The sequence below is a fragment of the Typopeltis vanoorti genome, chromosome 25 (genome assembly GCF_054136105.1).
Source record: "Typopeltis vanoorti isolate ZY-2024b chromosome 25, IOZ_Tvanoo_1.0, whole genome shotgun sequence".
NCBI classification, from domain to species: domain Eukaryota; kingdom Metazoa; phylum Arthropoda; class Arachnida; order Uropygi; family Thelyphonidae; genus Typopeltis; species Typopeltis vanoorti.
Window position 1 is genome coordinate 8,460,596 of NC_143573.1, and position 27,246 is coordinate 8,487,841.

General features: G+C 37.0%; 1 protein-coding gene across 7 annotated transcripts in view; it reads left to right on the plus strand.

Moving 5' to 3' along the window:
• Positions 1–27,246, plus strand: part of LOC150092518 (fatty acyl-CoA reductase 1-like) — a 292,198-nt gene that overhangs the window by 238,703 nt on the left and 26,249 nt on the right. For 5 of the 7 annotated variants that reach the window (XM_090414619.1, XM_090414618.1, XM_090414622.1 and 2 more), the window contains 2 exons: positions 1,667–1,796; positions 16,453–16,571. In XM_090414619.1, coding sequence (XP_090270745.1) covers positions 1,667–1,796; positions 16,453–16,545 — 223 coding nt within the window. In that variant the 3' untranslated portion in view covers positions 16,546–16,571. The remainder of the gene's footprint in view (positions 1–1,666; positions 1,797–16,452; positions 16,572–27,246) is intronic. The other 2 variants (XR_016550516.1, XR_016550517.1) reach the window with 1 other exon arrangement.

Genomic DNA, 27,246 nt, shown 5'->3' on the forward strand with positions numbered 1-27,246 from the left:
CTGTACAACCTCAAGCATGAATCTCAGATCTCTTGCTACCCGATTTACACTGCCTCTCAAGTCATTCGTGCTCACCATCACAATCATCTCATCCGCCCTTTCCACAGCCACACTTTCTATCATTCCTCCAGACAAACACTCATCTGGCATCCTATCTTGCATGCCACGGATCATCGAGTTGCCATACATCACACCTCTTATCACTCTGTTCCTTGATTGCTCACCTGCATCTGCCTCTCTTTTCTAACACTTTCTCTCTGTTTTCTCATACTTACTTGCAATATTGGCATCTCTCTATCCCTAGTTATAGCACTCCTTTGCATTCTTCTCATTCCCCTCTCTCCAACTGTTTCTATTTTTTCCTCTTCTGTCATTCCTGTAGCACTCGTCCCCCTCCTACTCTGATTTGCCTTGCATCTCTTCCATTCACTTATTTCATCTTTCACATTCTCATCTTACTCTTAAGACATTCCACCTCCTCTTTCAGTTTGTCTATATCTCTCCTGCAAGCTACCCACTCTTGCTCACTGTTCATCCTCCCAATTAAGATCATCTCCAAAAACTCCAAAAGCGCCTCTGTAGCGCAATTGGAAGAATGACGGTACGTTGCACCCTTTGATTAGAAAAGGTCTAAGTTCGATTCTCATCATGACTGGAGGAATCTTTATATGAATCTTTTTCAATTGAAGGTGAGTTAGCCTATCTTGTACGGAAGTAATAGGATTTTTTCTCCCGGAAACGCGGGTTTTTCATCCCGCATATGGACAAATTGGCCCTTCAGAACATGCACAATTTATAGAGAAAAAATACTAGCTGTGGTGGTGGTTGTGGGTAGTAGAGGTTCTGTGTAGTGGTGGAGACGGAGAGGTGTACAGTTGGTGTCCTCCCGTGATGAGTCTTCGGACTCCTTGGAGGTGTCACGAATAATAATAATAACTTCAAAATTATTCAAACTTTCCACACTTTTCACTCTTATTTTTTCATTTATATATTTTTTAATTAATATTTCTTTTCGTATAGTATTACCTGTAGTGGTGTTATATTATTATTACCAGACACCTCCAAGTACTCATCATGGGATGGCACTATTCCACTCCGTTATAAATACCGAGCTTCCATAGCTCAGTCAGTATAGATGAAGCTCTTTGGTCAGAAAGACCTTGGTTTGATTCCCATCCATGAGGTGAGTAACATTTATCTAGTCTTTTTCAACAAAAGGCAAGTTAGCCAGTCTCATACAGAGGTAGGTGGTTTTTCCAACCAGAAACTCAGGTTTTTTTGTCTCCCCCAGAACAGGCAAACTGGCCCCTTGAACACACACGGTTAAGAATACTTAAGACGGTCCTTCCAGCCATAGGTCTGATTCATCAGCTATTCCAGTCTCCAGCCTGAATAAAAATAAGGGGGACTGAGATGATGCCGTACCTCCCCGTAAAAGGGGCTCCCCGCCATTGAATCATTATACAAAATAAATAATCTATAAATATCAATGGCAGGGAGCCCCTTTTACGGGGAGGTACAGCACCATGAACTTATTATTATATAAATATTATATAAATGCCACTTCTTATATAAATTTATATAATATATTATATAAATGCCACTCTTCAATATTAGTTTAATCTTGAGGTAAAAATGAATGAAATGAATGATCTTCTTGTTGCAGATTAGTCCCTGTGTACAAGAAACTTCTAAAAATGATTAATTTTACTGAAATGTTTTACTCTTATGATTGGAAGTTCCATTTCAATAATGTACTCAGGCTCAGTGCTGAGATGCTTACAGAAGACAGAGAGGTAAATTAAAAATTTTACTTTTAATTTAAAATATTACTTTATTATTATATTGGAAGGGCAAGAAAGAGATGGCATGCGACCGAACAGGCCACTTGGCCTAAATTCCATGTTAGGAAGAAGAAGAAGAAGAGACTTTATTATTGTTATGATAAGTGATGAGTTTCACCGTCTCAGGGTAGATAATAAGAAGTGAAATTGTGCTGATGGCTTTTGAGAGTGATGCCAGGTAGAGGTGAATAGAATATATTTAATGAGATGTTGAAATATATATGATAATGAACAGGAAAAGTCTAGGCAAATTAGTTTGACAAGTACAAAATTAGTCATTATTATTGAAGACTTCAGCAGTATAAATAAGGCTGAGAAAAGAGTATTCAGTAATTAAGCAAATGAATTTTTGAAATTCTTGAAAGCAATGGCAGCTTGTACATAAGCACCTCGACACTGCAGCACCCACAAAGAAAAAACGAAAAAAATTAAATTTTCTTTGTGTTTATAAATAATAACAAGGTTTACAACATTACATGAGTAGTCTGAAATGTTCTGGGCCTCGATCATAGATGGCAAAACTATCGGCAAGAATTTTTTTTTCTCAGTTGGTACATCTGCCATAAGCATGCATGTGAAATTGCAAGTCATTCTATCAAGTAGTTTTTTTTATACAACTATCTGAAGTAAAAGTGTTGTCTGTATTCCTTGAAATGGATAAAATTGAGTATTGTGCAGTTATAAAATTCTTTGTAATAGAAGGTATAACACCAAAAGAAATTCATTCAAAGATCATAAAAGTTTATCGGCACTCTTCGTCTTCATTTTTGACAATTAAGAAATGAGCTGCCAAGTTTAACCACGTCTCCATCAATATGGATAAAATACATCACTCCTCTACACTTCATATCCATCACATATTTCAATATAATATCAATGGTATTACAATTTTAATATGCACTTCGCATCCAAGGTAACTTGGATGTATATATATACCACCTGGCCAGTTGGGTGTTTAAATGTGGCTGTACCAGTCTTGAAGATTATCCACATGAAGGATGTCCAAAAAGTGTAATAACACCAGAAATCATTGATCAAGTGTACGATATGGTATTGGATGACTAGCGAGTCAAAGTGTGTGAAATTGTTGAGACTATAGGCATTTCAAAAGAACGCATAGGATATATTTTGCATGAAGAATTACAAATGAAAAAGCTTTTCACAAGAGGTGCCATGCTTGCTCACAGCAAATCAAAAACGCACTCTGAACAGTGTTTGGAGCATTTTAATAAGAATAAAACTGATTTTGCTTTGATTTATTACTATGGATGAGACTTGGATTCACCATTACACAGGAGAATCCAAGTAGTAGTCAAAAAAGTGGGCAGAACCCATTCTTCAGCATCAAAGAAGACAAAGTTGGTTCCAATGGCAGGAAAGGTCATGGCATCGGTGTTTTGGGATGCTAAAGGCATTTTGTTTATTAGTTATCTTGAAAAGGGTAAAATAATAACCAGGGAATATTATTCTGATCTTTTAACCAGAATAGACAAATAATCGTGAGAAAAGACCATTTTGCAGAAGGAAAAAATCATCTTTGATCAGGACAATGCACCTACCCACAAAGGTGTTTCGGCAATGGGAAAATTAAGGGATCTACACTATGAATTGTTGGAAAATCCACCATATTCCCCAGATTTGGGTCCCTCTGACTTCTATCTCTTCCCAAAATTAAAAATCTTCCTCACTGGTCACCATTTTTCTTTGAATCAAGAAGTGATTGCAGCTGCAGAGGTGTATTTTGAAGATTTTACTGAGAACCACTACAGGAACGGGATAATGGTGCTTGAGTATCGCTGGAATAAATGTATTAGTCTTAAGGGAGATTATGTTGAAAAATAAAAATAATTTTGAAATTATAAATTCCTTTTTTCATTGTTAACCCGAGAACTTTTCAGACCACCTCATAAATGCAATACAACATGTTAAAGGTTACACCTAATGTGTCAACATTGATTGAATAGTTAATAATTGGAATTGTTTGATTAACGACGCTTTAGATTACAAAAAAAAATGCGCTGCAAACTAACACAGTGTTGGAATTATCACGTTCAGTCAGTTGTGGCTAGCTAATAACAATGGAAACTGTGAGCAACAGGGTGAGCGCTGGTTTCTTTGCATGGAGGGTGGTTGAACCATGGAATGCATTGCGTGATGGAGTGGTGAGAGCGAGAATGGTCAATGAGTTCAAGGAGTGGCATGATAGACTTTGTTTTTCTTAGGAAGGACCTCCCACGATGAGTCTTTTGACTCCATGGAGACCTGAATAATAATAATAATGGGAGACTTTAATTATCCAAATATTGATTGGGTAGCAGTAGAATCTCATGAGAAGAATGAAAATGCAGTTATTGAGCTGTTGCAGGACAACTTCCTCAAGCAGCATGTGACAGAAGGAACACGAGGTCACAGAGTGTTAAATTTGATTATAGTGTCAGAGGGTGTTTCAGTTAATGACATAACTATACTACCTCCAGTTGGTAACAGTGATCATGAGGTACTCACTTGAGAATTTGACTATGTTTATGAGTGTTCCATTCAGAAAAGGTTACATGCTGAACTACAAAGCAGGAAATTATGACCAACTGAGGAGTATACCGAGTTCAGTGGAATGGGATCGGTTGCTGGATGGAAAGAATATTGACAGTACACGGGAAGCATTTAAATAATACTTAAATGATGCGATATCAGAATGTGTTCCGAGAGTTCAAAGAATAAATAGGGAGTCAAATGGATGTGTAATCTTATTAAGCAAGAGATTCGTAAGAAAAGGACGATGTGGAAGGAATACTGTTTGCATAAGGATGACGTCTGTTATGAACGTTATGAACAGCAGGCTAGAATAGTTACAACTGATGTACAGAAAGCAAAGTATGATTATGAAAAGAAACTGGCTCTGCGTGCTAAAGACAATCCAAAAGAATTCTATTGATATGCTACAAGTGAAAGAATGAATAGGAGAGAACAACTCTTCTAAATCCAGATGGCATGAGGGTTACAGATGCAGAAGAGGTTGTTAAGTTAATGAGTGTCCATTTCGTTAAACACTATCAACCTGGTGAACGCAGCATTGAGCTCACTGTTACCTCTTCACTAGATGAAGGAATGCAGGTGTGTGAGCCCAAGGTATTAGAGCTGTTGCCCAAAATGAATATGAATTGAGCACTAGGGACTGATGGAATATCAGTACATGTGCTAAAAGAGTGTTCAGCTGAACTGGCCATTCCTTTAACCAGGATGTTTAATATGAGTCTCAGAACAGGGAAGATGCTGCAGGAATGGAAGAAATGTATGGTAATTCCATTCCACAAGGGTGGTGCAAAGATGTATCCAACTATTGACCAATTGGTATCTCAGGAGTGGTAGTGAAGATTTTGGAAAAATTGGTTAGGACCTGCATTCAGAAATGGGTTGACAGTGAATATCTACTCTGCAATGAACAAAATGAGTTTACTAAGCAAAGGTCACGTTTTAGCAACTTTCTCACATTCTATAACAATGTTACCATTGAACTAGCAAGGGGAATAGACACATCATGATACTTTTGGATTTTGCTGAGGCTTTTGACAGAATACAGCATTGCAGATTGCTGCATAAATTGGGGAAAATGGGTTTGGGTTATACAATATTAGCATGGATAAGAGGATGGGTGACTGACAGATATCAAAAAGTGTTATATGGGGGGATCTGAGTCTGCAGGATTCTTTCCTATGTTATGGAGCTATACCTATAGTGATGGAGCTCTATCACTAGAGGATCCCGTGCGACTTCTAATCCCACAGTGCAGGGTGTTCACAAGGATGATCCTCTATCTCCCCTTTTCTTTAACTGCATCACAGATGAATTTCTTCACTCTCTTCCTGGCCATACAGGCTACTTTCTAGGCGGTTCTTCCTTTAATGCTATGGCCTTTGCGGATGATCTTATTCTCGTAGCCTCTACTAAGGTAGGCTTGCAGGAACTCTTTAACTGGGCAGTTGACTTTTTCTCTATTTGAGGTCTTTTTATTAATGTAGAGAAGTCCTGCTCTTTAGCTCTTGTCCCCTCTGGTCGTGACAAGAAGCTTAAGGTCGCGACTATAGAGTTTCCCTTCACGGGAGGCCTTTGCATGCTTCGACCATCCTTGAAGAGTGGAGATACCTCGGTATCATGTTCACTCCAAAAGGAAGGGCTTCTGTCCCTTCTATCCTAGAAGCTGGGATCGCTTCTTTGAGGAAAGCTCCTCTCAAGCCCCAGCAAAGACTGTTTCTCCTTTCTCTCTCTCTCTCCTACCTTGCTTTTACCACAAGTTGGTGCTTGGTAGGACACATCTCGGTACTGTCCCGAATGGACAGGGCTATCGGTTCAGCTGTGAGATAATGGCTCCAACTGCTGCCTGACACCCTTACTGCATATTTCAATGTGAGGGTAAAGGATGGCGGGCTCGGGGTTCCATCACTTAGATGGGTGATCCCATGGCTGCTGCTGTCCAGAATCGCAAAATTAGAACTATCTGAACTATCTGCAGAGCAGCTTTCTATAGCCCATTAATAAAAGAAGATTTTAGGCAGGCCAAAGACTGGTCCCATTGTCAAGGTACCTTAATTGAGTCAGCACCTGCAGAACACAAGAGATGAGCATCTCTACTGCACTCTTCTGTAGATGGTGCTCCTTTAAAAGAGCTCCTTTATCTTACAGCATCTGAAGTTACTAGTTACTACAGACTATAAAGAATGCCAGACAAGAAAATCCCTGGGACCTGATGGTTTAGAGATAGAACTTTACCATGAAGCCTTATTCTTCCCATTCTACTTATACTGTTTAATTCCTTTCTCTCATCAGGACATATACAAAGTGAATTTGTAGCAAGCCATACTGCTCTCATTCCAAAACCTAATGTAATGGTATACATTAGGTTTTGGAATGAGCAGCTGGAGACCTATTTTTCTGTCTAATACTGACCACAAGATATTTTTCTGCATTATCAATAACATGCTTAAAGTGGGAATGAGATACATAATTAAAAGCACAGAGGTGTATGTAGTACCAGATTGAGCAATAGAATTTAATCTATTTCTGCTATGTGATCTAATCTGCAGTCGATGGCGGTGCTATCAGTAAACCTTACTAAACATTTGATATTGTTTGCATCCCTTTCTTTTCCATATCCTCCAGCAAATTGGTGTAGGTAAAAAGCTGCTATCCGTTATCAAAGGAGCCTCTGCCATTTCAGTTAACCGCCTTCTAGTTAATGGATTCCTGTCAGACCTGGTTAAAATTCGAAAAGGAGTCAACAAGGCCCTCTTAATCCATTGCTCTTTGCACTGGTTCTTGAACCTTTCTTACAGGAAGTCGACAATACATGCTGCGAGCAATAACAGTTCCTTCAAGTATGAAGGAAAAGGTAGTAGCATTGTGGGAAGTTATCCTTCAAAGTGGGAATTTTGAAGGATAATGATTCCATATATATATATATATATATATATATATTATTATTATTATTATTATTATTATTATTATTATATATATATATTTTAGTATTTTGGAGCCTGTGTAGCTCAGTGGATGTGGCGTTTGCACACCACCGCGCTAGGCCGCACGAAGGAAGTCTTGGTTTCGAGTCTAGTCGACGACTAGAGGAAATTTTTCTAAGCCTTTTTTCGACCGGTTCCCGAGTTAGTCGATCTCTGGCACGGGCAAGCAGGTTTTTCCTCCCGGAAACTCGGGTTTTTCGTCCTGTAAACTCAAGAAAATCGACCGTAGAACTCACATTATTTCAGACATTAAATATATTGTGTTAAGGTTAGGGACCACGAGATGGCGGCACATTTGAGCCGTCTCTCTTCACTGCGTACCGCTTAATTAGTGATAGCCTTGGGCCATCTGTCTCTGATTGGGTACCAGTGGAGATTGAACTGCCCACTCAGTCTCCAAAAGTTAGATAGGGCTAAGTGGCCTCGCCTACTCCCGTATATATGGGAATAAAAAGGCGTTAGCTCATTTTTTTTTTTTTTTTTTTTTTTTTAGTATTTTGGAAAAATTCAGCAAAAGCAGTGGATTAACTATTAATGCAGACAAAACAAAATTAAAAGATTTTGGAAAGTGGGATCTTGGAGACATTCCTTTTGAATGAACCCCTCATTATATTTGGAATTCCCTTCTCCACTTATCCAATATTATCAGTCCAAGAACTTATATACAAGAACTTGAAATGTTAGAAGACTGGAAAATAGGGCCATAATGAATGCCATATGCAGTCCCTGCCTACATATGGCATTCATTTGCTATAGGCCCTTCTGCCTCGTGTGTGGAAGTTTTATCCAAAAAAAAGAAAAAGTTTTATTAAATGAAACTTTTTCAAATGAAATGAAATGAAGATTGAGAAGTTTCTTAATCTTCATTTACATGTCCACCTGTTGAGCTTATTTAAATTTGCACTGTCACTAATAACTCTTCCAGGCTTCACGTCATCTGAAAATAACTGAATATCTCTATCTGCAATATAGTGAAAATATAAAGGTTAAACAGTAAAGATCCAAGTACCAAGCTCAGTGGAACCTCACCTTTGACCTTCCTTTTCTTTAATATAGCTTCCCTATATACAACTCAACTTTGATATCAATTAGGCAGCTAATTTCCAAAGCAGTTGACTACCTTATATCTAAACCTTTACATTGTAACTTAAATATCAACTTATTGCATGGCACCCTATCAAATGTGGTTGCAATAAAATAAAAAGGAAAAGTTTTTATTTTATTGCAATATGCAGGGCCGGCCCTACCATACAAGCAAACCAAGCATCGCTTGGCAAAATATTGGGGGGTGCAGATTGATTCGAAAATATTTGGAAAATTCTTTCTGTTGGGAGCTGAGGAAAATCAGCAAAGATATTCAGTTGGTAAAGGGGTAAAGACGTTTGGATATGTTGTTTGGAGACATCAGTCTAAAAAGCAAAAAGAAAACTGATCGTTTCCTTGTCCATGTCTTAACATTTTCTCTCTCATTCTTTTCTTGAAATAATTTCTCTCACATTCTCTGATTTTTTTTTTTTTTTTTTTTTTTTTTTTTTACCAAATTCTTAACAAAGTGACCGAATGGTGACCATAGACGAGAGTTTGGGTCACTGACAACCTATCCCTTTTCTCTGGTTAAGGAGTAAAATGAAACACTGCTTTTAATAGCTTCCAGATGTAGAGAACAATATAGGGAAGGAATACAAAGTGTGAGGTTCATGGAAATGTTTTTCTAAGAATATATCCAAGCCTTTCTTGCAAAAATGAAGCATCACATAAATGAATCACATAAAAAATTTCAGCACTCAAATTGCAAACCAATTTGAGTGCTGAAACTCATCATTGGCAAGGAATATTAGAAAGACTATTCGCTATAGTCGAATTTCTCGGCCATCAATGTCTCCCATTTAGGGGCTCATCAGACAGATTGCATGAAAGCAACAATTACCATTGTTGCTTTCATGCAATGTAGGGAGCATTTTTTACATCACTCACCAACTTAGTCACGTCTCCTCTGAACCCCTGAACCCTCTCCCCAACCACCCCATCTCCAAGGAATCTGGGTAACCAGACCTGAGCACAGTAATCCAAATGTGCAAGTAACAACGCTTTATAAAGGGGAATAATAACCTCTATATCTCTGGATGTCAGTGTGTTCCTCAACAACCAAGTACTCCTATGTACAATCTTGGACACCTTAGCAATGTGTCCCCTGAACTTAATCTCCCTATCCAAAAAACACCCCTAAGGCCCTAGCCTCATCAATCTCTTGGAGTACCATTCCATCAATGTAGTACACAGCTGGTAATCCTTTGATCTCAAAATGCATAACTTTACACTTTTCCACATTGAACTGACATCCATTACCTTTTGCCCATTTTGCCAGCTTATTTAAATCAGCCTGCAAACTCTCAACATCAGATTGATTTTTTATTGCACACCCAACTTTGCATCATCAGAAAGAACTGAATATCTCCCTTTAAGCCATTTCCTATATCATTTATGTACAAATTAAACCACAATGGCCCAAGCACAGAGCCTTAAGGCACCTGGACTCTGCTCCTCCATACACCACCTTCTGGTATCTCTCCCTGAGCCATTCTCCTATCCATATCACCAGTTTAGTATCCATCCCGATCTGCTCCAATTTGCACAGCAGTATTCCATGGGGTATCCTGTTAAAAGCCTTAGCAAAATCCAGAAGTACCATACCACTGTGTAGCCATTTCCTTAGTCCAATGCAGATGTCATTCTTCTTATAAAAATTATAAAAAGTTAATAAATTGCTAAGGCAGGATCGACCTTAAACAAAACCATGTTGGCCCTTATAGAGTATCATATCCTGATCTACCCATTTTTGAATTTTGTCTTTAACCAACTTTTCCAATACTTTTACCACTACTCCTGAGATGGTAATTGGTCTGTAATTAACTACCGCAGTTTTAGAGTCACCCTTATGCAAAGGAACCACTTTGCCTAACTTCCACTCCCTAGGGACCATACCAGAGTTCAAACTTAAATTAAATATCCAAGTAAGAGGGGTTGACAATTCATTTGCACATTCACGCAACACCCGAGCTGATATTCCATCTAAGCCTACAGCAGTTTTTGCATTTCAATTTTGTAATATATTAAATACCTCTGATTTCTTAGCTTCAGTTCTCCCATTAGTTATTGCTACAGGTACAGAGATATCCTCACTTGGGTGATAGACTTTTGAAAAGTGATCTCACTCAGTAACTCGACTACTGCATCTGATTTTGTCACCTCAATACCATCTGCACCCACTAAAGAACTCAATAATCACTATTTAGGTAAAACTGTTCAAAATGAACTAATACAGCTAATGTCTCTGGCAGTACAAAATAAGATATTAGAAGATTTGAAGCAGGCGAAATATTATTCGATAATTGTTGACTGTACACCGGATGTAAGCAATATTGAACATATGCCAATAATAATACATTTTGTCAACATCAATCAAGGGGCAGAAATTTGTGAGCACTTCCTAAATTTCATTCTGGTAGAGAAAGCAACTTTACAGATGAAGTTTTTATGGAACTTGAAAAGTCAGGTATTCCCATAAGTAATATGCACAGTCAAGGTTACGACAATGCTTCAAACATGAAAGGCAGACATTCAGATGTTCAAATAAGGATACTTGGTGCAAATAATCGAGCGTTTTTTGTTCCTTGCCATGCTCACTCCTTGAATCTTGTCTTCAACGATGCTGCATTTATGCTGCTAAACCAAAACAGTGATATGATGCTGCTAAATCGTCTCATATCACTGTTTCATTTTTTAGATTAATACAATGTATCTATGTTTTTATGAGTGGATCCACAAGACACTGGTCTATTTTAATTAAAAATGTTGCTAACTTAACTTTAAAGCCATTGAGTGAAACTAGATGGGAAATTAGAAGAGGCGATCAAACCTTACAGGTTTCATTCTGGTGAATTTTATGATTTTCCTTTTATGAAATAAATCAAGATTCATCCTTTGATCCAATTTCTCAACTGAAGCAGAAACATTAGCAAAATTAAATGAAAGAATTCCGTTTTATTTTCTGTATCATTCTCTGGTATAATATTTCAAAGACCATTAACATAACCAGTAAGTATTCACAGTAAAAAAAAAATTTGCATTTCTCAAGTTGTTGATATATTAAAATCAACCCTAGAAACCCTAAAGAAATGTTGGTCGGACATTGCATTTTTTGGCCTCTTCAAGACATCTAGAAGAGGCCAAAAAATTGCCGTTGATCTAGAGGTCCAACCATTTTTCTCTGTAAAAAATCCTATTTGTCCCCGATGAAAAACTTTTAACTCTGCTATTGAAGATGCAATTTAAAGTAGATTTTTATTTCTACACTATGACGTAATAATCGCTTCCATAGAAGAAAGAGTTATGCAATTACATAACCACAATAATTTATTCAGTTTTCTATATGATGTAAATAAATTTAAAAACCTTTATAAAGATGAACTTTTAAAAAAATGGTTGGATCTACAAGCAGCACTAACAAACTCAAATGACATCAATGAGACTGACTTGGATGGTTCGGAAATGTTGCTAAACCAAATAACAGCACTGTCCCTTTAATAAAATCAGATTGCACACCATTAGATGTGTTGCAATTCATTTTTTTCAAATGATTTTGCACCTAATATATTAGTTGCATTGAGAATCATGTTAGCTCTCCCAATAATTATAGCATCGTGTGAAAGAAGTTTCTCTAAATTAAAACTTATTAAAAATTATATGAGATCAACTATGTCTTAAGAGCAACTGCTAACTACCTCTATAGAGCATGATGTTCTTAAAAAAATCAAATTTGAAGATCTACTTCACGACTTTGCATCTGCAAAAGCCCGAAAATGGAAATTCTTGTAAATATATATGTGACTTTTACATTGAATTCAACATAACTACAGGGTGTCCCAAAATTCACGCAAGATTTAAATTTAGCGCGATTCGTGCAGTAAAGTGTTACCAATGAGGAAAAAAAGACAGCGTGACAGCTGACAGTTCAGGGTTATTAAAAATGGAGCACTACATGAAAGAACAATGCATTTTCATTTTTGAGCAATGTTTTAAAAATAATGAAGGTTTGGTAGCTACAGTTCGCAATTTTCGTACAAAATTTGGTCGGAATAGTCATTTAACTTCATCAACTGTGAAAAGATTAATTAAAAAATTCAGGGAAACTGGATCAATTAGTGATCTTATACACTCTGGCCATCCTTCAACAAGTCTTTCAACATAAAACATCGAAGCAGTTCGTGAGAGTGTTGCTGAGAGTCCAGGAACATCAATTCGGCACCGTAGTCTTGAATTGGGCATTTCGAGAAGCTCTCTACAGCGTATTCTCACGAAAGATTTGCATCTTTATGCTTACAAAGTTCAATTGACTCAAGAACTGAAGCCTACTGACCACACACAGCGAAGAGAGTTCGTTGAATGGATTATGGAACAACAAGTGGATGCTTATTTTTTGAACAAAATCATCTTCGGCGATGAGGCTCATTTTCATCTTGATGGCTTCGTTAATCGACAAAATTGTCGCTTTTGGGGTTCAGAAAATCCACGAGTGATTGTTGAGAAACAAATACATCTACAACGTGTCATTGTTTAGTGCGGATTTTGAGCTGGAGGCATCATCAGTCCATTCTTCTTCGAAAATGCGGCTGGTAAGGCAATAACAGTTAATGGTGCTTGCTATCGCGACATGATAATCCAGTTTTTTATGCCTAAATTGCAAGATATGGATGTGGACGACATGTGGTTTCAACAAGACGGTGCCACATGCCATACAGTCTGAGAAACAATTCAATTACTGCATGAGTCATTTCTTGGTCATGTAATTTCCCGTTTTGGTGATCAGAATTGGCCGCCCAGATCATGTGACTTAATGGCGTTGGATTTTTTTCTTTGGGGTTTTTTGAAGTCTAAGATTTATGCCAACAAGCCCACGACCACCCATGCCTTGAAGGAGGAAAAAAATTGAGCGCTGTATCAATGAAATTCAGCCACATTTATGCAAAATGGTCATGGAAAATTTTGACAAAAGAGTGCGTATGTGCCAGCAAAACCGTGGAGGCCATTTACCCGATATGCTATTCCATGCATAACCCTATACTGTATACTTTATGAATCAATAAGAAATTACAATTTTTAATTAAAAACCTGTGTTTTCTATCAAATTACTTCTTGCGTGAATTTTGGGACACCCTATATATTCAATTAATGTTATTTTTGTTATTAGTGAAATAACATTTTAACCTTATTATTATCTATATTAATTTTTTATATCAAACTTTTAGATTATTAAATACATGAAAATTCAGAACAATCAAAATGTAAGGTTTTTCACTAGTGAAAGCATATAAAATGCTTCGTAAAAATGAATTTTACAGAGATTTAATGAATATTAAATCTCTGTAAAATCTCTGTAACCTTTAAATGGCACCCCAAAGGCTCCATGCAAAAATACCTTGGGCCTGAGTGTATGTCTTTCATCAACCAATCTTAATTCAATATAAAAAAGCAAGCACAATGGTACCTTGGTTTGCGAGCATAATTCGTTCCGGAAACGTGCTTGTAATCCAAAGCACTCGTATATGAAAGCGAATTTCCTCATAAGAAATAATGGAAACTCAGATGATTCGTTCCAAAACTCAAAAATATTCCTATAAAAATGATTAGTAGAAAATACATACACTTTCGTATACCTTATATATGTATACCTTTTTATATTTTTATTATTTAAATGTAATATACATAAAGTAATCGAATTTATTAATTACATTACAATTACATATTTCAGCAATTGTATTGTTTGTGCTTCCCGCTGATTTCCTTCTTGATTTCCACCGTAATCATCTCCTTCTTCTTCTTACCGCCTTCCTTTTCTTCATCGGGGCCATTGTCATAGTACAGTTAATAAAGAACAGTCACTACATTTGGGCACAAAATAAAAAAAATGCTTTACGCACACACACACATGGTCACAACGCTAGCACGAATGTTGACTATACGAATGAGGTATGCTGACTGAGACCGAGCATGTGAGACAATTACCCACAATCTCGAGCGGCTTGTGATCACGTGACGCTCGGCAGACAAAGCATATAGGTAATACTGTACTCGTATTACAAGACCTCACTCGTTTATCAAGTTAAAATTTATTAAAAATATTTACTCATCTTGCAAAACACTCGCAGACCAAGTTACTTGCAATCCAAGGTACTACTCTAAATTCTGAAATAAAAGCACCTCTTAATAAATTCATGCTGACCCAATTTTGTATATGATGTCTTACTAATTTCTCCAAAATCATAACTGTTGTTGATCATGCTGTAATATTGCTGTTCATTCAAAATCAGACACAACTTGTGTTTGGATTCTCATATAATTCAGTTAAGCAACTGGTTAACCACCATACCAGCCAGGACATGTGTACGTATTGTTAAATACATGGATGCAAAGTGTATTTAAAGTGAAATAAATTTTGGATCATATAATTAGTTCACCTGCTTTGTATCCATGTTATTATTGAGCTAATTGGAATACATAGCATAAATTATTTGCTATGTTTTAAATGCATCATATGAAAACTTATATTCTGTTGCTATCTATGGTGATAAACATTGTAGTACAACAGGAGGTAATGGAGAATCCTCACAGATAATGAAATGCATAATGTTTAGAATGTTTTCCAATACATTTCTTCTTTCCATTTCGAAATTTTTACTACAACCACTACTCATATTTCATGGTCTATGATGTATAGTACATAATGTGTTCATATACTGCAAAGTTTCATTTGAAATAAAGAACCAATCTGTTCTCAGCATTACCACCTAGGATATATATATACAGATAAAAAGTTTGTCATTGCAGTCAATTTAATGTATATCTGGTACTTTACATTCTCTGTTTGGAGAGAAAGTTCTATTTAGTTGATGGTAAATTTCATTTCCTTGGAGTTTCAGATTAACAGATTTACTTATCTGGATAGGTAGATTTTACTCTTTAAAATTATTATTATTCTGGCCTCCATGGAGTCAACAGACTCATCGAAGGAGGTCCTTCCTAGGAAACACAGTCTATCATACCACTCCTTGAACTTATTGACCATTCTTACTCTCACCACCCTATCAGGCAATGCATTCCACTGTTCAACCACCCTCCATGCAAAGAAATTACTCCTCACCCTCTTGGTCACAGCTTCCTTTTGTAACTTCCAGTGATGGCCCCTTGTCATCACTCCTTCCTGCTGGTCAACCAAAACAACCAAGTGAAAGAACTCCCCAGTGTCAACCCTGTAACCACTTCTCAACAGTTTAAAAGTCTCAATCATATCACCTCTCTTTCTATCTACCAAACTCTGCAGTCCATCACTGACATCTCCAATACACACACACACACACACACACACACACACACACATACAGGGTAGTTCAAATTTCCACATACAAACTTTGAGGGGAGGTAGAGAACATCAAAATCAACCATATTCACATAGGAAAGCATGACCGGAAACGCCACCTGAAAGTGATAGGTGGTGCTGTTTGGCAACACTTCAGGTGAGCAATTGGGGTTTCCTCATTCAAGCTTTCGACGTCATACGAAGAAATGCGTCGTTTTACGAACACTGAGATGGCAGACATGCACCTCGTTTACCATATTATGTATCCAACTACTATTGAACTATTCAGTTATGCCTAATAAAGTTTTTTACACTAGTTACTGCCTTGTGTTATTTCTGTATCTTTGTGTCCCTGTTAGTACCTCCGGTGGCATTTCCGGTCATGCTTTCCTATGTGAATATGGTTGATTTTGATGTTCTCTACCTCCCCCCAAAGTTTGAATTTTGAACCACCCTGTATATATATATAATATCTTATTTAAGGTATTGTAATAACTTATTTAAAATTTTAAAAATTAAATTCACTTTTATGATTTTAATTTAAATTAGTCAGATTAATCAGAACTTAAGAACAACCAAAAGCATAGAAACATTATTATGACTATTATGTTAGCATTCATTATTTTTCTGTTATTTTTGGCTGTTGTATATTAGTTAATGCTTCACTTTCTTCCTGTTGTAGGTTTTTAATTTTGACATTGAAGAACTTGACTGGCCTTGTTATATTGAAAATTCGGTATTATGGTTAAGAAACTTGCGTCTACTTAGAAAATAATTTTCCAATGAAGAACTAAAAAATAGGTAATGTGTATTTATGTTTTACTCTTTACTCAGGTTCTGGAATATAGATTTATTTTTTATTAAGCAGACTGAACCAAGTCTCACAAATTGAATGTGTATGTAAATTAGTCTTTAGAATACTATTAATATTACTGTTAATTTCATGGAGTAACAAGACTCATGAGAGGTCCATTTTAGACAGCACACAAAATCTATCATACCACTCTTTAAACTCATTCATGGTCTTGCATGTTCACCAGTCAATAAATTCCATTGTCCATCTACCCTCCTCACCATGCCCATTTGTAATTTAAAGATGCCCCTTGTGCTATGTTAAAATTCTCCCCTAGTGTTAATCCTGGAAATACCACTCACTCAACACTTTAAATATCTCAATCATGTCATCTCTTTGTTTTTTTATTGATCAAATTCTAGTATTCATTCTCGGTCTATCCTCATAACTAACATTATACAGTCCTGATATCATTTTTGTTATCTGGATCCTCTCCAAGAAGTTATTTTATCCTTGTCAAGTCCTCTTTGAATGCTCATGCATCCTCAGATCTGAGCATTAGTATCACCAGTATTTTTATATGTAGCAACTCATTTAATATATAGTTACCTCATACCTAGCTGATCCTTATAACTTGGCTATCTAGTAGATAATAGTATATCCAAAAGTGTTAAAAGTGTGATATTCAAGATTATTTCAAGCATATTTTAGGTATATTTTAGGCATAAATCCTGATCATCCATCCATCTGTACACTGGACATCAACAGATGCCGTATGGTCACAGAGAAGCTCAGTGATATGCCACATAAAGAACAGCAGAACTTCCTTGCCAGGAAGTTCTGTTGTTCTTTATGCTTTTCTGGAGGCTTCAGCTCTGAAGATCAGACACTACATCCATCTATTACATTGACAGTCTACCCCTTCTCTTTTTCCAGAAACTTTACCTTCTGTGACTGTTCTGAGAAATCCTCCTTCCATTCTTTCAATATGTCCAAAGTATTTCAACTTTCTTCTGTCAGTATCCTTAAGGGGCCTTAAAGTTCTACTGATCCTTTCTAGCACCCATCCATATGTCTACCTTTCAGTATATGATATCTTCGACAGCATTCTGTAACACCACATCTCAAAAGCAACTATCCTGATCAGAGAGCATTTAATGGGAGTGAAGTAATTAACAAGGTAAGAAATAATCAAACTAATGTGGTGTCTTGCTAAGATATAACTGTTCTTACGTACTATTTAAAATTGACACTTTAAACAACAATCATACAAAAATAATTTACGTATGTAATCTTTATTTTTATCATATATTTCAGTTGAATATCATAATCATTGCTTAATTATTGTTATATGTTACATCATTCTTTTAGGGCATACTAAATCATCTTCCAGTTAAGTATACAGTTCAATTTACATAACAGTAAATACGCATGGTATTAACACACTAGCAAAGTTAACAATGGTTGTCTTTCTAAGTTATTAAGATTAACATCAATCCTCCATCACACAACACCTAGTTCATCATACCATGACTTAAATGCATTCACTGTCTCTGAACTTGCCACACTTTCAAAAACTCTATACAGAAAACCTCTCCTTGCCCTCATGCATTCCTTTATACAGCTTCCCAGGATGGCAACTTGTCCCCCCCCCCATCTTCACCTATTTTTTGAAAAATTTCATCCACATTAACCTACCAATAACCCCTTACCAACTTATATCTCGATCATGTCCTCTGCCTCCACCCCTCCTTCTATCCACTAGATTATGCAGTTTGCATTTGCTCAATCTTTTTTTTTTTCATACTCCACATTGCAGAAACCAGAAATCATCTTCATCGATGCTTTCCAGCATATCTTTCTCCTTTGGAAAACTAGGTGATCAAATTTGTACACATCTGATCAAAGCTTATATAATGGAATCATAACATCCTTACGTCTTTGTCATTGTCCTCCTCATCATTCAATTTGCCGTTGTGCCTTCACAATTTTAGCAAATTGTCCCCAAAATTTTGAGTCGCTATCTACTATCATGCCTAGATCAATCATCTCCTCTAAGATAAGCCCACCAATATTATACTCTAAATCCCATCTTTGCTTAACAAATTTTAAAACCTTATACTTTCCTACATTGACTGGTAGCATCAGACACCTGCCATTCACCTGGTCTATTCACGTTTCCTTGCAATGTGGCAATATTGTTGTACACCTCATAGCTCTTCCCAACTTTTCATCTGCAAACAACTGCATATCACAATTCAAGCTCTTCCCAATATTATTTACATACCAATTAACATCTTCCCCAAAACAAACCCTTAGGGCACTACACCAGTGACTTTCCTCTTCTGGGATATCACTCCAGCATGCAAAATTTGCTGATACCTCTCAGACAGCCAATCTCCAGCCATCAAACTAATTTACTGTCTAATTTGATCTATTCAGTTTAATTATTACTTTGTCATGTGGCAGTCTATCAAAGGCTTTTGAAAAATCTAAATATACCACTTCATGTGTATCCTCATTCTCCAATACATTTGTCATCATCATCAGATTACAGACATGTACCCTTAAGGGGTGTACAGGATATGATAGTACAACATGAAAAACTTACAACATTACTAACTTTCTATCTACAATTTTTCTCCACATCACTCTGTTACCTGTCAAGACTCCAACATTATCAGATCTTATATTTCTCTCTTCTAAGGAACTTTTTACTGTATCAATCCACCTACATCTGTCTTCCTCTTTGTCTTTTTCCTGCCAGCCTGGCAGAGAACACTTGTTTTGCTAATCTTTCCTCTCCCATTCTGTTTAAGTGACCATACCACCTGAGATTAGCTCTGCTAACATATTCCTGGATGCTAACAATGTCAAGTTTTTTCCTAATATGCTCATTTTTAATATGATATTGCCATTGATGCCATCTGTTCACGCCCTTAATCTTTCTCAGGACTCTCATATCTGCAGTCTCTAGTCTTTGGTCATGTGTTTTATTTCTAACTGAGCTCTCTTTTTAATTGGTTTGAACACTATCTTGTATATTACTAATTTAGTGTTTTGACTAATTTCTCTCTTATTCCATATAAATTTATTCATTTGACTTTCTACCATACCAGCTTTGTTGATTCTGTTTCTATTTCCATACTTAATTTATCATCGTCATTAAAAATTGTGCATAAGTAGCTGAAATGTTTTACTTGTTCTATAGGTTCTCCATTCACAATACAGTTGATATTTTCAATGTTTTTGCCATTTTCATTGTCTTTGTCTTGTTATTGCTGACCTTCATACCATATCTATTACAACAGTTATTCAGTTTAGTCAGGGAATCTTGCAGACTTGTAGCGGATTTATTTAGAAGTATAACATCATCTGCATAAAGTAAAGAGCTGAGATTAATTAACATCTCCAATTTTGATATATCAGGTTTAATACCATTTTCCTTCATAATATGATCCATATAGCTAATGAATAACAGAGGGGATAATATACATCCTTTTCTCACACTAGATTTAACATTAAACCATCTTCCTGTACTTCCTTCAATTCTAACTGCTGACTTACAACTCAAATAAAGACTAAGTATTGCATGATATAATGCCCCATTGACACCATACAACTGTAGCATTTTGAATAGCTTCTCTCTTGGCACCTTGTCATATGCCTTTTCCAGAGCTCAAAACTTAAATACAGATCTCTGTTATATTCCCATGATTTTTCAAGTATTTCGCATAAAGTGAAAACCTAATCCTGACAGCCTCTATTTGGCCTGAATTCAGCTTGTTCTTCACCATGCTTTCCTTCCACAACCCTTCTCAACCATTTCTCAAGCATACTTGCATAAATCTTACCAGGAACACTCAGTAGAGAAACACCTTGGTAATTATCACATTCAGTTTTATTTTTCTTTTTATATATGGTACTATGAGAACTCTACTCCATCTATCTGGAATTCATCACTCTGTCCAGGCCTTATGAACTATGTAGTGCAGCCACTGTAAGACTTTTATACCTCCATACTTTAGCACTTCTGGTAGAATATTATGTACCCCAGCTGCATATCCACATTTCAAGCTTTTTCTACTTCAAATATGGATATATATATATTCCTGATTGTATGCCTGGACAGTGTTCATTTAGCAATTTTTCGAAGTATATTGATTACTTGAGATACTTAAATTAGAGATGATAAAGGTGACATGAAAGTGGATATCTTTTTTTCCACTTTCATGTCACCTTTATCATCTCTAATTCCTTTTACAGCACTCTTTCCTCCATCTCTGAGCTTTTTCAACAGCCTTCAGAATATCTTGCCACCTTCTTGATGTTTGTTTTCTATGTTCTTACCAAAGTCTTTCCACGACTTTTGTTTAGCTAGTTTTACAGAGTGTTCAGCTTTCTTACATTTGTCTCTGTATTCTCTAAGAGCACAAGCTTAGTTATTTGCCAGGAACTTTTGATATGCTTTCTTCTTTTCCTTCACTACCTCTTTCACTTCCTGTGTCCACCATGGCGTTTCAATTTTTCTATCCTTGCAGACAACCCCACCACATGCCTCTCTGGCTGAATCAATCAGGGTTTTCTTCAAGGTTTGCCACTGAATCTTGAAGGTTTGGTTTCTGTTCTGAAACGCCTTCATTTTTTCTTGAATAATGTTTGTGTATTATGTTAAAGATGCCAAGCTATTTTAAACTTGGTTTTATTCCATTTCCCAAGTAAGCAAACAGACAAATAAGTCAAGTTTGCACCTGCATGTATTGCAAGTCTAGGTGACCCGTAAAGTAATACAAGTCTAGGCAACTCGTGGTAAAGGTGGAATAAGCTCTGATCACTATTCTTAATATTTACCCTTAATGCAAAGCCCATCTCTTTGAGGAGATGTATGATGCTATGCATTAAAGGCAAGGGGCCACTACCCAGACCGGTTTTGACCTTTATTGAGGTCTCATCAATGGGAGCCAGGCTTAGAAATACCAAAGTTAAGTAATACAGAGCTTATAAGTATTTTACCAAAACAAGTTACCATAAGGTGCTTTGACCTTATTAAGTAAAAATCTCAGAATGGGAGATAGATGTAAAAAGTTTTTTACCTTGGATATAATATCTGTTAAGATGCCAAGCTATTTTAAACCTGGTTTTACTCCATTTCCCAAGTAAGCAAACAGACAAATAAGTCAAGTTTGCACCTGCGTGTGATGAGACCTCAATAAAGGTCAAAACCGGTCTGAATGGTGGCCCCTTGCCTTTAATGCATAGCATCATGCATCTCTTCAAAGAGATGGGCTTTGCATTAATGGTAAATATTAAGAATAGTGATCAGAGCTTATTCCACCTTTACCACAAGTGGCCTAGACTTGTACTACTTTACGGGTCACCTAGACTTGCAATACATGCAGGTGCAAACTTGACTTATTTGTCTGTTTGCTTACTTGGGAAATGGAGTAAAACCAGGTTTAAAATAACTTGGCATCTTTAACATATATTATACCCAAGGTAAAAAACTTTCTACATCTATCTCTCATCCTGAGATTTTTACTTAATAAGGTCAAAGCACCTTATGGTAACTTGTTTTGATAAAATACTTATCAGCTCTGTATTACTTAACCTTGGTATTTCTAAGCCTGGCTCCCACTGACGAGACCTCAATAAAGGTCGAAACCGGTCTGGGTAGTGGCCCCTTGCCTTTAATGTATAGCATCATACATCTCCTCAAAGAGATGGGTTTTGCATTAAGGGTAAATATTAAGAATAGTGATCAGAGCTTATTCCACCTTTATCACGAGTTGCCTAGACTTGTACTACTTTACGGGTCACCTAGACTTGCAATACATGTAGGCACAAACTTGACTTATTTGTCTGTTTGCTTACTTGGGAAATGGAGTAAAACCAGGTTTAAAATAGCTTGGCATCTTTAACATATATTATACCAAGGTAAAAAAATGTTTGTGTATTTTAGTCTACAGTTCACATCTGAGAGCTGCTCAACTTTATTTGCTATAACATTTTCTTACATATTCTTCTTTTCAATATGAAATTCGGTTTTATCCTGCTCAAGACCAAATGGTGATCACTTCCAATTTCAAATCCTCTACCTACTCTAGTGTCTTACACCAGCGAGAAAACATCACTATCAACAATAACATAGTCAATGAGATTTTTCTTATTCCTTGCCTCTTCTCTCCATGTGAATTTGTGCACATTTTTATATTGGAACATTGTGTTAGTAATAACCAGTTCATGTCCTGAGCAGAAATCCGACAGGTATTTGCCATTCTTATTAGCTTTGCTCTTTTCTCCAAATTTTCCGAAAATATTTTTGTATGTCTGACAATCATTTCCTACTCTGCTATTTAGATCCCCAACAAGGATCTACTTTTCCTTTTTCATTGTGCCAGTTGTTTTCTTTAAAGCCTCAAAAAAACTCCTCTACTTCTGTTTAGTAGGACCTTCTGTGGGACCATAGGCACAAATAAGTCTCATTGTCCAGTTCCCCATTCTGATATTCGCCCATGTCACTTTACTTGATATTGCCTGCAATTCAAGAAGATTAGCCTTGTTTTTAGTTGATTGCATTTGTCATATTGTTGTAATAAGTACGATTTCTAGAACACATTCTTCCTTTAGCAAAACTATCTATCAAAGAAGCTTCTGTTCTCAACCTGATTCTTCATCTTGGTCCTGGATATTTTCTTTGATACTTTAACAAACTCTTGACACAGAGATTGGCATATAATTCTAAGCGCCAGTCTTATCATCTACTCTATGAAAGGGAACAATCTTGCACTCTTTCGAATTTAGTTTAGTGTAAATGAAAAGGTGTTGTTGAATGAAGTGGAAACGGATGTGCAGAATCAGGGAAACTAGCGTTATTAATGGGGGGAAGGAGAAGTAGATATGCAGACAGTTGAGTGTATGAATGTGTGTAATATGTCCGTGCGAGTGCAAAGGACAACAAATCAGAATGGGATAGTTAGTATAAGGCATCAAAATAGGGTTGGGACAAATGGGCTTTTGCAATTCATGTATACTAATGCCAGAAGTATTAGGAACAAGAAGGAAGAATTTTTGGCCTTGATTGGCACTTCCAGACCACAGATTACTGGCATTAGTGAAACATAGCTGACAGAAGATGATATAGCTAGTGGGATTGAATGTGAGGGGTATGCTGTGTTCAGGAGTGACAGGGAGAATAAAATGGGGAAGAGGAGTGTTATTGAGAATAGAAGTGGAACTGCAGGATAGAGAAAAGAGCACATTTGAGGCTATTTCATGTGAGATTGAGACTAGCAGAACAAAATATGCAGTTGGGTGCTGCTATAGACCAGGTGATGGAATAGATGGTAGAGATAGTATGCATAAGCAAATAGAAGAAAAGAGTGGAAAGAGGATAATTATTATGGGAGATTTCAACTATGGTAACATTGAATGGAAGGAGGAGAGGACACATGGAATTGGATTTTATGCAGTTATTAAGGGATAGCTATCTGCGACAGCATGTAATGGAAAATACTAGGGGTCACATTGCTTGACCTAATAATTGCATCTGAGGATTTGACTGTAAAGAAAATGACAACATTGCCACCTATTGGTAAGAGTGATCATAGGGTCTTGACTTGGGAGGTAGCTGAAGGTGTGGAATTTATAATTAAGACAGGGTACATGTGGAATTATAGAGCTGGTAAGTATGACAAGCTTAGGAGTTTGATTGGTTCAGAGCCATGGCATTTAAAACTGCAAGGGCTGGATGTTGATAGTGCATGGGAAGCAGTTAAGAAGTGTCTGCAGGAGGCAATGGCTGACTGTATACCTAGAGGCTGAATAATAAATCAAGTAGGGGTTTAATGGATGAATAACACCATTAAGCTTGAGCTGCAAAAAAAGAAACAACTGTGGAGGGAATTTAAGGAGAAAGGTGACCTGCAGGCACATGAATGGTATGAAGCCCAGGCCAGAAGGGTAATGAGTGTAGCAAGAAAAGCAAACGCGGATTATGAAAGAACATTAACCATGCAGGCTAAAGAGAATCCCAAACAGTTTTTTCGATATGTTACAAGTAAAAGAAAAAATGTATATGGCAGAATGATTTTAAAGAATGCTGATGGTAGGGAGGTAACCGAAACAATTGATATAGTGGAATTACTGAGAGAGCCATTTGCAAGAGTATATCATCCATGTGGTGACATTGCAGAAATGAATGAACCAATAGATTATACAGGAATTATGGTGAATGAAGTGAAGGTGAATAGTTTATTACAAAACCTTAATGTCAATTCATCTGTGGGATTGGATGGTATACCAGCTCATGTCATACGTGAAGCGGCTAAAGAATTGTCAGTGCCCTTGACCATTTTGTTTAATTTGAGTCTTGGGTCTGGGTTAGTCCCGAGGGGGGTGGAAAGAGGGGAAAACAGTTCCACTGCATAAAAGAGGTTCAATGACTGCTGTTGTAAATTACCGACCGATCAGCATATCAGGAATCATTGTCAAGGTCTTGGAGAAATAGTCAAGAGGAAAATACACTCATTGGATAGTTGAAAATGGGATGCTGTATGGGGGACAGCATGGTTTTGTGAAGGGTAGATCATGCCTCAGTAACTTGCTCACATTTTATTACACAGTGACAGCTGAACTGGATAAGGGAAATGGGTTTACAGTGATTCTACTAGACCTTGCTAAGGCCTCTGACAGGATATCACATGGAATTCTTATCAGTAAACTACAGCATATGGGATGGATATAGGGTTGGTGAGATGGATAGGAGGGTGGTTGATGGAGAGATTCAGAGAGTGGTTTATTCAGGAGTAGATTCCAAAAGACAGACTGTGACTAATGGTGTGCCACAGAGTTCTTGGACCACTACTGTTCAATTTGTTCATTAATGATATAGGAAAGGATCTGAGAGGAAGTATTCATTTGTTTGCTGTTGATGATGCAAAGTTAGGTGCAGCAATAGTGAGTGCACAGGATGTCAAAATTTTGCAGTTGATTTGGATAGTTTGGAGGACTGGGCTAAGGAGAATGGATTTCAATTTAATGTGGCAAAGTGTAAGGTTATGCATTTTGGGGTGAAAAGATTAGCTGCAGTATATCACATTGGTGGAACTGTACCCCAGGAGATTGATGAGGCCATGGATTTCAGAGTGTTGGTGGATTGGTAATTGAAGTTCGGGAGGACACATCGCAAAAGTGGCTAAATCAGCTCATCAAATCACTTGGTTGCTGAAAAATACTTTAACAAGCAGAGATAAACAGGTTATTGTTCCTCTGTATCGAGCCTTGATAAGCCCCCATCTAGACTACTGTGCGCAGATATGGGAGCCAGGGTTTCTTCTTGATGGAGAGAAAGTTGAGAGAATCTAGAGACGAGTGACCAAGATGATAGCAGGTCTATGGAATGAATCTTATGAGAACAGGTTGAGTATTTGTGGGTTGCAAAAATTGGTTGATAGGCAGAGGAGGGAAGATATGATTGAGTCATTCAAATTACTGAAGGGTTTCTATAAGATTAATTCAGAAGATATTTTTGAGAATAGGACTAGCGGCCATACATAGAAGCTGGGCAAGAGTGTGGTTATCAAGGGTGCTAGAGCTAGTTTTTTTACTTTGAGAGTAGTGAATAAGTGGAATAAGCTGCCAGAGTCTGTTGTGGGTGCCATGACTGTGAATGAGTTCAAGGCGAGGTATGATAGATACTGTGTGAATATCGAATAGTTGTTCTTGACATGATGTTAGGGACTTCCTCAATGAGTCTATTGACTCCTTGGAGTTGCCCGTAATAATAATAATAATTCTATTGTTAAGCAATTACATAATGTAATTGCTAACACTTTTAGGTTTAAAATCCGGGCACTTGAATTCTATATTTCATGATGAACTGAAAGAACTCCCCAGTGTCAACCCTGTAACCTCCTCTCAACAGTTTAAAAGTCTCAATTATATCACCTCTCCTTCTATCCACCAAACTCTGCAGTCCACATTCCCTCAGCTGATCCTCATAACTAACATTGTACAGTCCTGAAACTGTCTTTGTACCTTTTCCACAGTTAATTTATCCCCTTCAAATCCTGGGGACCAAACTGAAAACAATCGTCTAAGTGTGGTCTGATCATGGTCTTATACAACTGAATAATAACTCTTTTCTCTCTGCATGTCAGCATCCTTTACATTATTGCAGCAATCTTTGTGTTACCTTCACCATCTTTGCAATATGTCCCTTGAATTTCAGGTTTCTCTCAATCATCAACCCTAGATCTCTTGTCTCCCCTACTTCGTCTAGTATATCTCCTCTAATAGAGTATGCAGCATCCCAAACTTGAAGACCTTACATTTTGCAGCATTAAAGCAACACTCCCCATTCATTTTCCCATCTACCTAGCTTATGCAAATCCTCTTGCATGATCCCATCTGCACTATTACTAATAACCCTTCCCAGCTTCACATCATCTGCAAACAACTGAACATCTCCCCTGCAATCCACTGACAATGTCATGGATATATAGGTTAAACAATATTGGTCCCAATACTGAGCCCTTGTGGGACCCCACTTGTGACTCTCTGACTCCTTGAAACTGCCCCACCATACATAACTCTCTGATACCTATTGGACAGCCTATCCCGAATCCAGTTGACATGCAAACCTATGTGCTGCAACTTAAATATCAGTTTATCATGTGGTACCCT